The sequence below is a fragment of the Delphinus delphis genome, chromosome 5 (genome assembly GCF_949987515.2).
Source record: "Delphinus delphis chromosome 5, mDelDel1.2, whole genome shotgun sequence".
Lineage (NCBI taxonomy): Eukaryota > Metazoa > Chordata > Mammalia > Artiodactyla > Delphinidae > Delphinus > Delphinus delphis.
In genome coordinates, this window is record NC_082687.1 from 48,136,323 (window position 1) to 48,149,561 (window position 13,239).

The 13,239-nt window shown below is 38.2% G+C and overlaps 1 protein-coding gene across 1 annotated transcript; it reads right to left on the reverse strand.

Moving 5' to 3' along the window:
• Positions 1-749: 749 nt before the first annotated feature.
• AREG (amphiregulin) lies at positions 750-10,122 on the reverse strand. Its single transcript, XM_060011699.1, has 6 exons — positions 10,062-10,122; positions 8,623-8,871; positions 5,586-5,787; positions 4,714-4,869; positions 2,627-2,738; positions 750-877 (listed from the first exon to the last, which is right to left on the reverse strand). Exons 1-5 carry the CDS (start codon positions 10,120-10,122, stop codon positions 2,645-2,647), a joined length of 762 nt encoding a protein of 253 aa, XP_059867682.1. The 3' UTR covers positions 750-877; positions 2,627-2,644.
• Positions 10,123-13,239: the final 3,117 nt, after the last annotated feature.

Consider the following 13,239-nt stretch of genomic DNA (forward strand, 5'->3'; position numbering starts at 1 on the left):
TGCAGTAACTCAACTGACCAGCCAGGAACCAGACTGAGTCATTCCACAACATTAATGTTCTTGAAAGAACACTCGTCACAAATACACATGTATTTGTTTAAAATAAGAAAAGAGTAAGAAAAGAGTAGCAAGTGGAGAAAAAGAAGAGTGGGTTTTAGATACTTTTACATTTATGTCATGATATTAGGGAAAGATGTCTCAAATCTAAATACTTCCTGGTTCTCTTGAAATGCCGTATTCAAACCTTGTCTCCTTGTTTACGGTGATGATAATGACGGGCAATATATTTTCCTTCTTTTATAATACCTGTGTTTACTGTAACAGAGAGGCCATGCCATGTGTTGATTTTAGAAGCTTTTATAATTAACAGGACTTGGAATAAGTTCTACATAGAATAAGAAAGACCAGTCTGGGATATTAGCATTTGTGGGAGGACTAAGTGATTCTGGTTTATAATTTTCCCATTAAGAGTGCTTTCTAAGAAAAGCAGTAAGTTTTGAAAATGAACACAAAAACAGTAAAAAAAGGGAGGAACTCCTTTTAAACTGATCATTTAAGTGTTAGGAGAAAAATACCCTAAAGTCTCACAGTGTCAAAACTAATATTCAAACTCTCAATCTGTTTGATTAAAAAATTTTATTGAGCTGTAAAATAAATATATTTCCATTAAATATTAAATAAATTATTTACAACTTGAAAAAATACTTTTTATCTCCATGCATCTTTATATACAGAAATAAGACTTAGGGTTAAAAAGTGACAATTGAAAGTTTAAAACCATCAGAATGGAAAGGTTCTGTTTTCTCTGGATCCACTGAAAAGAGAAACCAATGCATCACTCAGGTCTGTGACTTCGCAGTGACTCGGATCTGATACTCTGTTAGAAAAGAGAGCAAAGTGTTAGAGATAAGCTCAATTCCAACATAGCTTTAAGAAAATGTCAAAGAATAATCAGGAATCAGAATTTCTGTCAATTTTTTGTCTAGGACGTCTTGTGAAAACTGCTAAGAGCTTTTCAGAGACAAACTATCCCTTTGACTTGAATCTTTCTTTCACATCAGCTTTGGTTATATGCCTACTTAGGTAAAGACTGCATATGCTCAACCTGTTTCATCAAATTCTGCTTAATAAAACCGCAGCAATAGTCATGAGAAATAGTTTTCCTAACCAAATCTATGCAGTGGATATAATTAAAAACGAAGATGAAGTGGCTCAGTGTATTTATGATATACAGTTAACTTAGAATATTTAGTACCAAGGGCATAATAATAGTAGATACCAGTTATAGGCAGCCACTGTGTGCCAGCTCATCAGAAGTCCTTTTCCTAAAGTCATTCTGGACCTCCTCTGAGAAATTTCAATTGCACTAAATCACCAGAAATCAACCCTTATTCATGCTGGTGGTTTTAGCTTCAGATCATTAAGCCAATTCATTAATAAATTTTGATGAATAAGTATTGAGTATAGAATTGTCATGGATAATTACCTATTTTATGACTTATTGAGCTAATTCTGTAACAGGCTCAGAACATAGTGCCTGTACTCAACCAATGCTAAATATACTGGTTCTCCAAGCATCTGGAGTGTTGATTAAAAATGGTACTACTGACTTAGTAGATTTAGGAATATGCATATTTAACAACCATCTAAGTAGTTCTTAAGTCCACTGAAGGCAGAAAATAATAACTTAAGGATGTGACATCTTTCCCAAGTGTCTGAGGGAATGGAGTTCCTTCTTCTAACCAACTTTAAGTGTGTCCTTGATCTTACCTCCCTCTTCCTCTGGAAGTTTGCGTCATTAGCTGTTCACTTTAGTTATCAATGAAATATTCCTCTCTATACCTTCTCCCTACAACATGCTCAGCTCTCCCTCTTTACAAAAAAAAAATTTAATAAGAACTACAATATATACTCTGACCAAGCTGCCTCTCAAATCTGAACCCCTTCTGCCCTCCTACTTCTTTCTGTATAAGGGTATTCTACCTGCTGTTTCCACTTCGTCCCATTTGTAGGGCAAGCTCCTGGATGCTGGCTCTTCACCATGTGAGCGCAGCCTATCAGTTCAACCTTATCTTCCTCAACGCCATTTGAACTAGGCCATTTCTCAAACAGTTCTAAAATAATCTAGCCCATATCACACTATTTATCTTCCTTTCCCTTTATAATCGCTTGTCCCCATCTCACCAGTTCTTTGAGGCTCACCTCCAGTGCCATCCGTATGCACATCCTTTTCTGCCCCCTAAATGTATCCCACTGGATTCTATTTCTCCTTCACTGGAAACTCCTCATGTTCCATTGGTGCCTTTCTTATGACATATTTTATTTCCCCTAGTATTCTCATTCCTTACACTTTTTTTCTATCTACTAAACACTAAGTTGTTTGAGAACAGAATTTGTGTCTCCCTCATCTTTATATCCCTTATAATAGTAAGGACATAGTCCAAAAGGACATAGTCCATCCTCAGTACTGAACTCCAGCTCATGATCAAAGAATAACACTTTAATGTAGCCAATGTTCACAGTGTATAATTAAAAAAACATGTTTTGCTCATTTTTCTTCATATAATAGATGTTATATTTTTTTAATTGTAGGATATTATATAAAGATATCTTTTAAAACTCAAACCTGTAATATTCTCTTTAGTTATGCTATGGCATGTGCATTTCCATTTTCTTGTTGAAGTTTCTTTCGTTCTTCAGCCGCACCTTCATATTCCCTGAAGTATCGTTTTCGAAGCCTTCAGAGAACAAGATATTCTACTGTTATCAAAGTTCTATTCATCTATATATTGACTGGGGTTTCATGAGTATAGGGAATTCCTTTCATAAGTTGTTATAGACCGTTTCACACTTATGGACCACTCCACCAAAACAAAACCTAAACCCAGCTAAAAGTATCATGAATGTTCTTTTCAAGGGGATCTTTATGTTGACTTTACATAAACATATTTCCAAAGTACTGAGATTTAAATAAGTGTGCCTTGAGATGCAAACTTTCAGAAGGCATGAAACACATCCATGTCCCACCACCACCACCCCGCCGCCAACTTAGCACAATTGCCATGCACAATTGGGAGATGAAGATAGTATAGTTTTACCAGAGAAGGACTGTATGCTTATACAAATTAATCTGAATGCTTAGTTGTTTTTTTTTTAAAAAAACAGGCTTACAAAACAAATTGAGTTTTATTTATTTCTAAATATAATAAATACCTCTAGTTTTACTTATGACTACTTATTACCAAAAAACTCAATGGTCTGAAATGTCTTAGTGTTGTACAAGCAATTCTATTTTTAGTAGGTCTTTATCTACTAAATGTTACTATTAAAATCTTAAGAACTTTTGTTGGGATGTTTGGGGAAAAAATCAAGTTCAATTATGAAAAAGCAGCAACTATGTCTTAGGCAAGTACTTGCTATGTGTTTCAAATTCAGGGAGAATACCAGAGAAAAGGACAACATGACAAAGTTTTTCCATACTTTTCCAAATGATTATTAAATACCTCAACTTGAATAATTACAAGCTTACATAATTCTTTCAAAACATCTTCCCTAACTGGCAATTTCTTCTTCTCTCCTTCTATGTCAAATAGTAATGGTTTGTCTGAGGGAATCTTTGCTAAATACATTTGCATGTTTGACTTGAGGTACTAACAGACTGAAATAAGTTCTAGGGTGTGCAAAACAAATTTAAACTGCACATAAAACTTTATGTGCATCATAAAACAGTATTCTATGTGTCATTTTATCATTATCTGATCTGAGTTTAAAATAATAGCAAACAATGGCAGAAGATAACCCCTTGTTTCCTGAATGGCAGGAGTAATAGATCATGTACACAGTCCAGCTGTTAAAGTAATTTACCAAGACCTAAAAGTAGAATAATGAGTCTTGCTTTCCCCTAAGCTCTAGTAGCGCATGAGTCATTATAGAGCCATTCCCACCCTCCCCCAGCTTCCTTAATTCACTGACTTTTGCTTGACAGACAATGTCATTTTTACATACCCACCAGTGTCTACTACCTGGGACAGTCTAGTTCTAACATTCATTGGTCATGCAATGAAGTATGTGGTCTGTTATTACAAGTACAGGGAAGATACTGCAGGAATGAGACAGTAATAGAATTGTCCCTGCTTCCTATGCCATGCCATATGGAGGAAATTTATGTTAATAATTGAGTTCCCATATTGCATTTGACAATAATAGGCACAAGCTCTAAGTATGTCAGTACACCATGCTATAAAAGTCCTAACTCAGAATTTTGCATTCTAATAGGAGCAGAAGACATATTTTCTTGGCTCCTGGTTTGAAGCTCTTTGTGATTTTTTAGTACCAAAGCAATATCTCTGACAACCTACTATGAACCAGGCCTTCATTAGCTTTGGGGAGGCTTGTTTTAGCTTAATATAGTCATAGACGATACCAACACTCTGAGATTTGGAAGTAACAATGAGTAGCCATATAACATGAAACAAAACTATCAATTTAAGTTCAAGAAAAGGGCTTCATGTATTAAGTTTCAATGGTGGCCCGAGTAATATCCATTTAACCATATTCTATGAGTTGTCAATGAAGTGTAAAGTTATAACCAAAGATCATATGCCACCAATAGAATAACTCATCTCAAATATGATACCACATTGTGTTAGAAATACTGAAAAAGATTAACCTGGCATTATTTTATTAGGGATTTTTAAGATATGCCTTACTTACAGGAGTGTAATAATAACAGCAATAGCTGTGAAGCTCATGGAGGAGACAAAAGCAGCTATAGCTGCTAAAGCAATTTTTGATAAATCGCTGTCAGCCATGCTGTGAATCTTCATGGACTTTTCCCCACATCGTTCACCAAAGTAATCCTGATGGCATCTGCAAACACCCATATTTTAAAATTATAATCACTGAAAAAATTCCAATAAATTTTATGTTTGCTTTCCAGATCATAAACGACCATTAATTCTAACATTAAAAAAAGTCATGCCATACATTTATTTGTATTTCAAAATGATGAGACACTGAATGCATTTGAGCCAAAGATCTATTAGTATAAGAAAAGCTGAGATTCGTTTGGGTGTGATATTCCAAGACACACCTTTTCGTTCTTTGTGCTCCACGTATGACCAACTGATGAGGTCAGTGACTTGTTATGGAGCTAATACATTCCACTATCATTTAATGTGCTAGCGGCTTTCGGGGGGAAGGAAGCTAGAACAACATTATGTGAAAACTACCTTTAGTTCCCTTTTTATCAAGAGGTTTTGTAAATATATATTGTAAAATGATGGTTTTCACCAGGGTTTAGCAAACTATCGCCCGTGGGTTAAATCTGGCCATTTGCCAGGTCTTTTACAGCATGCAAGCCAGGAATGTTTTTTCTATTTTCAAATGGCTATATTTTAATTGGTCATACGAGTACATACTTCATCTTGACCCACGAAGCCCAAAATATTTCCTACCTGGTTCTTTAAGAAAAAGTTTGCAAACCCCTGGTTTATACATTGAAAAAAATAAATGGTTTTCTGCAGTTAGGGGTTTCAGACACAGTGTTAGAAATATAGAATTCTACATAATTTAGGAAAACTTACTGGCATGATACTGTTTCCAGGTGCTCTATAAATTTGCATTCTCCATGAATGCAGAAATTTTGGAATTCTGCATCACATGGATTTTTCTTCTTTCTATTTCTTCTATTTTTTCCATTTTTGCCTCCCTTTTTCTTTCTTTTGGGTTTATCTGAAGTCTTTTCACTTTCATTTTTGTCTTTCTTGGGCTTAACTACCTGTTCAACTAAAAAAAAAGATTTATTGATAACAGTCTCTCTTCACCTGGAATACCATTTTGGAGACATGAGAGAAAGACGTCCTAGCAGTGAGAGCTCACAGGGATAGCAGCCATATTTCTCTCATTATTTAACACAACTCATACACAATAATTGAACAAAGAGAATATCTGTATTGTGTGGCACTTAAAGATCTGAACCCCTTTGTTATTTTATTAGCTTAGAAACATATTTTGAATTTATCTGTGTCAGTAATATTATTATTATTGATAATAGTAGGAGGAGTTACTTGTCTAAGAAAATCCATGAAATATTTTAAACATTTTTTTCACTTCTAATACATACCAAGTTCTTGGTAATGAGCATTAATTTAATTAAACCCAAATCACAGTTGAATGGATTATTCCTATCCAGATGATACAGATGAGAAAAATGAAGCTGAGTAAAGACAAGTAAATTGCACTAGGACACTTAGCTAGAAAATGGCAGTCCTGGGATGTTAAAGCCTAGTATTTCCCTACCATATTATGTTTTTTCTTGGAAAAAGTTTGGTTCCATTAATTAAAGTGGGATTCGAGTATATCTGATGATTTTCTTTACTCATATTGGTCTTGTGCTCACTATCATAATTGGGAATTAGTGTGTAATACTTGAAATGAAGAAAACAGAATTATACATTAGAGTTGATCAATTTTCTCCAACTCCCAGATTACAACAGATTATAATTAATTGATACCTTCTGGGGGCTCAGTTCTGTGATCAATCTATTTGAAAAAGGGGAGTCCAGAAATATTTGTACTTGCTGCTTCATAGATTCATCCTAACTCTTCAGATCCACAGAAACCTTTGTTCAGTGTTACAGTTATGCGGGGTATAGTATACCCATATGCTAAATATAAGAAGAAGGAGTTTCCATGTTAGATCTGTGCGTTTTCTTATACTAATTCCTGAATAGGTTTATCTGAGCTAGTATTTAGCAGAGTCCAGTGGAAAGAGGAAAATATCATAATGTCATAATAAAATTAGTCATAATGGTCCTGCAGTACCCATTAAATAGAAAACTCTGGAAACAGGGAAGGGTATCAAAGATAGAACCCTATGATTAAGGTAATGACCAATAAATATTATGAATATTTTAGCAGTTACTATATCAACATTAACAATAGTCAAATTAGGAGCAATGTTTAATAGGTGGCTATGCAATTTTTATATTGAAACTTTCCTCTGATGATAAGAAAAGTACCACAGATTAGGATAATTCCTCTAACAGAAACATTTCAAATCAATATGATGTACTTTATCAGATATATTACAAATTTTAGACAGAGACAAATGGTCACTATGCTGAAGTGCTTCAATAGACAACCCCATGGATCAATTTTCTGTCTATTTTACAACGCATTGCAATTTTATACACTAGTCATTTTCATCACCAACAATTCATTTGGCCTTATGAAATGTTAACCTGAAGCATTTTTAAGACAAAAGTTTCTAGAGTATTAATGGTCTAATCTCATCCCCCGCAAAAATAAGAATTATAGATGGACCCCCTTCACCTTACGTATTATAAAAGCACAAATTCTGGGGCTTCCCTGGTGGCGCAGTGGTTGAGAGTTCGCCTGCCGATGCAGGGGACACGGGTTCGTGCCCCGGTCCGGGAAGATCCCACATGCCGCGGAGCGGCTGGGCCCGTGAGCCATGGCTGCTGAGCCTGCGCGTCCGGAGCCTGTGCTCCGCAACGGGAGAGGCCACAGCAGTGAGAGGCCCGCGTACCGCAAAAAATAAATAAATAAAATAAAATAAAAGCACAAATTCTGAAGCAAAGGAGGAAAGTGGAGTGTTCGATAAAGCTTTTCCCACCTGCCACTTAACTCAGTCACTGTCCTCTGGTGTCACCTGCTATCCCTTCACCAGTTCTGGGAGCTAGACAGATGGGGAGGATTCAGGGAAACTACAGTCAGGAAAGAAGGGTCCTTAAGTCCTGCCTCCATAGTGGACGCTCCTAGGATATTTAGAGCTGATTTACTGATGATCTGCCCTCAAACTCCAAAGTAATATGAGGGTAATGAACAATACTGACTTCTTACTTTGGTACCCTCATTTTAAGCAAATGCTCTTTTTAAAAGTTCAGATAACAGCAAAAGAGAGGAAAATTATAGGTCACTATTATTTAACTGACAAATGAGATTTGGGGTTAAATAGTGACTTTAGCAATATAAAATCCATGCGTATTTGTCCTTTAATATTTCCATAAGGTGGTATTACTATTATTATTACCAATTTCTCAACATCTAATTCACAAAGGCTAAGATTCCATCTTTCCTCTCCCATTACTTCTTTCTGTTCCCTTATTTGTGTCAAAACGCAGTTATTTAGAGAAAAGTGGTGGTGGGGAGTGGCTATAAAAGCTGAGATGCTAAGTATATAGGACTGGCTGATGTTTAATCTGTTTCTCAGATTGGGGGTGGGGGGGTCGTGTGGCAGAGGATCTGGGACCAAACAGATTGGAGTTTCTCATTCTGGCTGTGGAATTTGGGGCAGAATGTTTAACCTTCTTGAGCTTTAGTTATCACATCTGTAAAATGATAACAATTCCTACTTCACAGAGTTGTGAAGATTAGACTTACTAGACATAAAACGTTTGTTAGAGTTCCAGACACATAGGATGTGCAAACAAATAGCTCTTTCCATCTCAGTTGTTAGCTTACCTAGCGGGGTATACAACAGTCATACACGCAAGAAAGCCCCTGGGAGATCTAGGGAGCAGCTTTTCTTTGGAAGCAGCTTTGCTCATCCAAACCACACATCTTATAGGCTACACTGTCACCTTATCCTCTACTCACCTTTGACTAAATCATCTACAATGTAGCCAGATATTTGTGGTTCGTTATCGTACTCTTCTGCATAGTCAGAGTCCATCCCCGAGGACAGTTCGCTACTAGAAGGCATTTCACTCTCAGGAGAAATCTTACTTCCCGAGGACATCTGACTTCTTGAGGTCACCTCAAATCCATCAGCAGTGTGGTCCCCAGAAAGTGGTTCCCCTTTCCCAGAGTAGGTGTCATTGACGTCTAATCCAGCAGTATAATGGGCTATGGGAGCAAGAAAAAGGGAAGAAAAGAGAAAGTAAAGCAGAATGCCTCTTCTCACCAGTCAGTTGCATTCAGGAGACAGGTTTATTGTCAAAGCAGTTATTGCACATGTGCTACTGTTTGTGATTGAGTCACTTATGAAAGCAACTTCACATTTTGCCAACAAATGGCTGTTTGTTTTGCCAGTTACAGAGCTTCTTTCATTGTTTTCTTTTCCACAGATAGCCTACATTAATTTCCACACACCCCCAAAAAAACACTACCAAGTAGGCAAATTAATGTAATATAGTTATTTAAGAAGTAATATCTAAATATTGTCGTAACTTCACATACCAAATGCATTTGTAGTTTCTAGAATGTTACCTGTCCCATTTTAATAAACAGGTTCTGGAGATAAATACCAGATTTTCCTAACACGTGCTCACATTTTTAACAAGAGTATGTATATCAAATGTAAACAGTAGTTGATAACAATTATTCTTATTGCCATTGTTTCTTATTATTGTTCTTACATAGAGTAGAAACTAGGGACTAGGTAAGATTTGGGGCCCAGAGTTAAGCCCGTGCTTTATCTTTTAGGTCTCAATAAAACAGCGTCAGAGTGGTAATTTTTTTTTAACATCTTTATTGGGGTATAATTGCTTTACAATGGTGTGTTAGTTTCTGCTTTATAACAAAGTGAATCAGTTATACATATACATATGTTCCCATATCTCTAACTTCTCCCTGGGACGATGCAAGGCCCTCTAGAAAAGTAAAAACAAAATCACTTGACAGAGGACATGGAGAATTTAGGCAGGAGGTAGCACTCCTCGGTCCGAGACTTAACCACTCTTCTCCAAGATCTGCAGAAATCACTTCACCTCTCTGTACCTCGGTTTCTTTATCTTATCTTTATTTGGATCACAGGATCTGTAAGTTCTCCTTCAGCTGGACTAAAGTAAGAGTACAAGGATTCTCAGGCTCCCTCTTGCTAGCCTGGAACATCTAAGACACCCGCCCACTTTTCTCTTCAGCCAGGGAAGGAGGAAGGGGGGGACCATAGGGAGGGAGGGGACCTCGATCACCTCCCACGGGACAGAGCCGGGGGCGCCGAGGGGCGGTTTTTTTGGAGAAGCAGCAGCAAAATTCAAGAGGTGCCCGCGGTGGGAGAAGCGCTGGGCAGCAGCTCAGAGCCGGGATGTCCTCACCTGAGGCGAAGATCAAGAGCGACAGCACCACAGGCGCCGGCGGCAGCAGCGGGGCTCTCATTGGTCCCTCGGAGCGGCGGCGTCGCGGTCTCTGGGGCAACTCGGCCGGGAGCTGCTGGAGGGAGGAGGAGGTGGTGGGGAGAAGGGGGACAAGGGGAGTCTTGCAGGGCGTGCTCGCAGGCCCGGCCGGGCTCGCGCGCTGGAGGCAGCTCCTGAAGCTCGCCTCGGGATCCCTGGGCTCCGGCTCGTGTGCAAGGTGTGCGAACGTTCCGGAGGCGCGGCGCGCACCTGTAGCTTTATAGGCCGGGCGGAGACCCGGGCATCGCCTGTGACGTCACGGCCGCCGCGGTGGGTGGAGGCGGGCGGCAGCCCCGGGAGAGGTTACTACCCCCAAACCACACACGGATGCCAGGCGCCCCACCTTCTGGGACCGTAGAGAGCCGCTGGGAGGAAATGAAAATTAAACCCTCGCTGCAAGCTGAAAAAAAATACCAGATCTATGTTCAAGGGAAGGAGTGGAGTTTGGGAGCTAGATATCTGACATTCAAAAATCCCGAAGTTTTTCTGAAAACCCTCCGAATATACTTCGGTTGATCTAGTATTACAACAGACAGGGATTAACTAGAGAAGTTCCATATTAAGATGTAAAAGTACTTTAAGACCAAGAATGACTTAACAATAGCCCGATGTCTTTAACAAGAATAATGAAATGCATTAAATGACTAGAGAGCACACCTCCTAATGAGAAGCTGCTTTATTCACCGTATCTCAACCGGGGCTCTTTCCCACCCGCTACTAAGTGGCCAAAATTTCCAACCACCTCCCTTCTGGTTTCTTTATGTGTCCCAGGGCCCTCGTCAAAGTCATTATTTATTGATCATTTATTTTGCAGAACAGTACACTAAAAATATTACCAGTACCATCTCATTCAAAAACCTTGCTAAGTATCATTTTCCCTGTTTTACAAGAGGGACTAATGTCAGCTTTACAAAGCAAGGAGGACTTTACACAGCTGGTCATGGCAGAAGTCAGATAGATTTAACTTCAAGTTCATCTGACTCTTAAAATCTCTTTCCTTTCTGATAAAGGGATTTAGACTAAACTTCTTTTTGAAAAGAGAATTTCTGGGAGAGAATAATATTTAACATAAAGGAATAATCTCTACAAGTAGTATGTTGGCATTTGGATGAAGGGTGGTCCCAAGACTTTGCCTCTGGAATACCAAGATAAAAAGGGCCAGCTTTTAGGGCCCATTTAGAAGCTAGTAAGGCATTTAAATCATGACAAGTAGATAATATGAAGGGAGAGGGAGAAAGCTGCTTAATTTGACTAACTTTGATGTAGAGACAACTCCAGAACTGTATTTCTCTTGACTTGAGGAATCAAAAAAAGCACTGTTCTCTCTTAGTGTTTCTTTGTCCTGAAGATATGTATCTCTTCCGTGACTGTTCCAGTAAAACAGCTCTTTTCGGAATGTGGGCCACAGTGCATCTTTCCTAATTCTGGGAAACTTTTTAAAAGCTACTTATTTTTTAATGACACATCATAATAAAGTAGGCTAAATAGTACCATATGTTTAGTAGGATAAAATAAACAGTCATGAATCATGTCTTCTCTCCTATTGGACACTTGCGGAGAACATATTTTGTGTAATCCACTTGTTTTATGTTTTATGCAGGGAGGTAGTAAAGAGGGAGATTCAATGATGACCAACTCCCTGATCCCAGTAGCTCAATGAGGCGAGAGCCAGATGCATAGGAAAGTAATTCTGTTACATCAGATGAAAAGAAGGATTGGGTGCCATGAAAAACCAGGATGCAGTTTAGTTTTGCCATGTGTATCATGGAAAGTTCTGTGGAAAGATGGAGAGGCCACTCAGTGGCCTTCCCAGCAGAAAGTGTAAATGGAAAGAATACCTGAAGTCGAGGTGTGACTGAGAGCCGAAAAGCACACTAGAAAGATGACACTGCCCATTCCAGAGTGAAGCAGGGGCCGGCGTGGTCATCTTTTTTGGTGAATGAGGCAATTGTGATTCAGAGAGATTCACAGTCTTACCCGCAGATTTCAGAAGATGGAGATTTTGTTTAGCTTGCAGGCTGTCAGCCTACACTGGTGCATCTTTCTGCTCTCATAGGTTTTGATTTTGTTCTAGTCCCCTTCTTCCCTTTTTATTACTCCTTCTTCTTATTGAGGTGAATGCAGGTTGTGCATATCTGTCATCGAAAGTGTTTTACTTTGAAGTGAAAGGGGCTCTTTACAATGGAAATTGTTCTGTCTTTTTCCGATTGGAAATTTAGAGGGTGATAATTTACATTGGTGTGGAATATAACATGGCATCATAGGGACAGAGTGCTTAGATTCAAACAAGTTGGGTTTTCATATACAAATTCCACCATATAGTAAGTTACTTAATATTTGAAAAATTTGGATTTCTCATCTAAAAATAGGAATAAAGATCCCTGCCTGCTGTTAAGCAGATTAAATGAAATAAGATACATAAACACTAGCACAGATCCTAGCATATCGTGAGTGCACAATAGATGGTAACTCTTATTAACCTTGACATTATGATAGTTACATTATATTAATCACATTGAAGAACTAAGTGACTCTTATAAATGCAGCTACTCACAGAGTAAGTGAATAATCTCCTCCAATATTTTCAAGCCATGAACTTTATACCTACTTCACATTAAGATTAAACATTTTGAACATTTATGGTTCATCACAGGGTATCATAGACGTCATCATAGTTGCATCACAATGGCAGCACCCCTGATGACTCATGGCATTCTGGAATATATGCATGAGAAAGAAACCAACCCCATGTAAGTGTGGGATTCCTTACATTCTGCATGTTAAGTTGAGACAAGAAGGAACAATTGCAAGAATTTCAAGTAGAGAAGCAACTCTTCTTTACCCTGATAAATTGATGGTTCCCTCATCTAGTATAAGGTTAAGGGCAGCCCTAAAGGCAAATGTTCCTAGCCAACCACACTCATTTTGGTGCCTAGTATCTGGATCCTGATAATATTTTATATGTATAGTGGAAACAAACTCACTTTGACTCTGCTAAAATGTGTGCTATAGAGCCCAGAGTAGAATTATGTGTTTGTTCATATAGCTGATCTTGAGTTTTTACAGATAGCACCAGGGTCTGAGTAAATATTACATCATG

Excerpts from the sequence above, each read along its gene's own strand:
- AREG (XM_060011699.1), bottom strand. The coding sequence starts at position 10,122 with ATGAGAGCCCCGCTGCTGCCGCCGGCGCCTGTGGTGCTGTCGCTCTTG. Across the intron at positions 8,872-10,061 it reads GCTCTTGATCTTCGCCTCAG|CCCATTATACTGCTGGATTA; the intron begins GTGAGGACATCC and ends TTGCTCCCATAG. Across the intron at positions 4,870-5,585 it reads CTGGAAACAGTATCATGCCA|ATGCCATCAGGATTACTTTG; the intron begins GTAAGTTTTCCT and ends GGGTGTTTGCAG.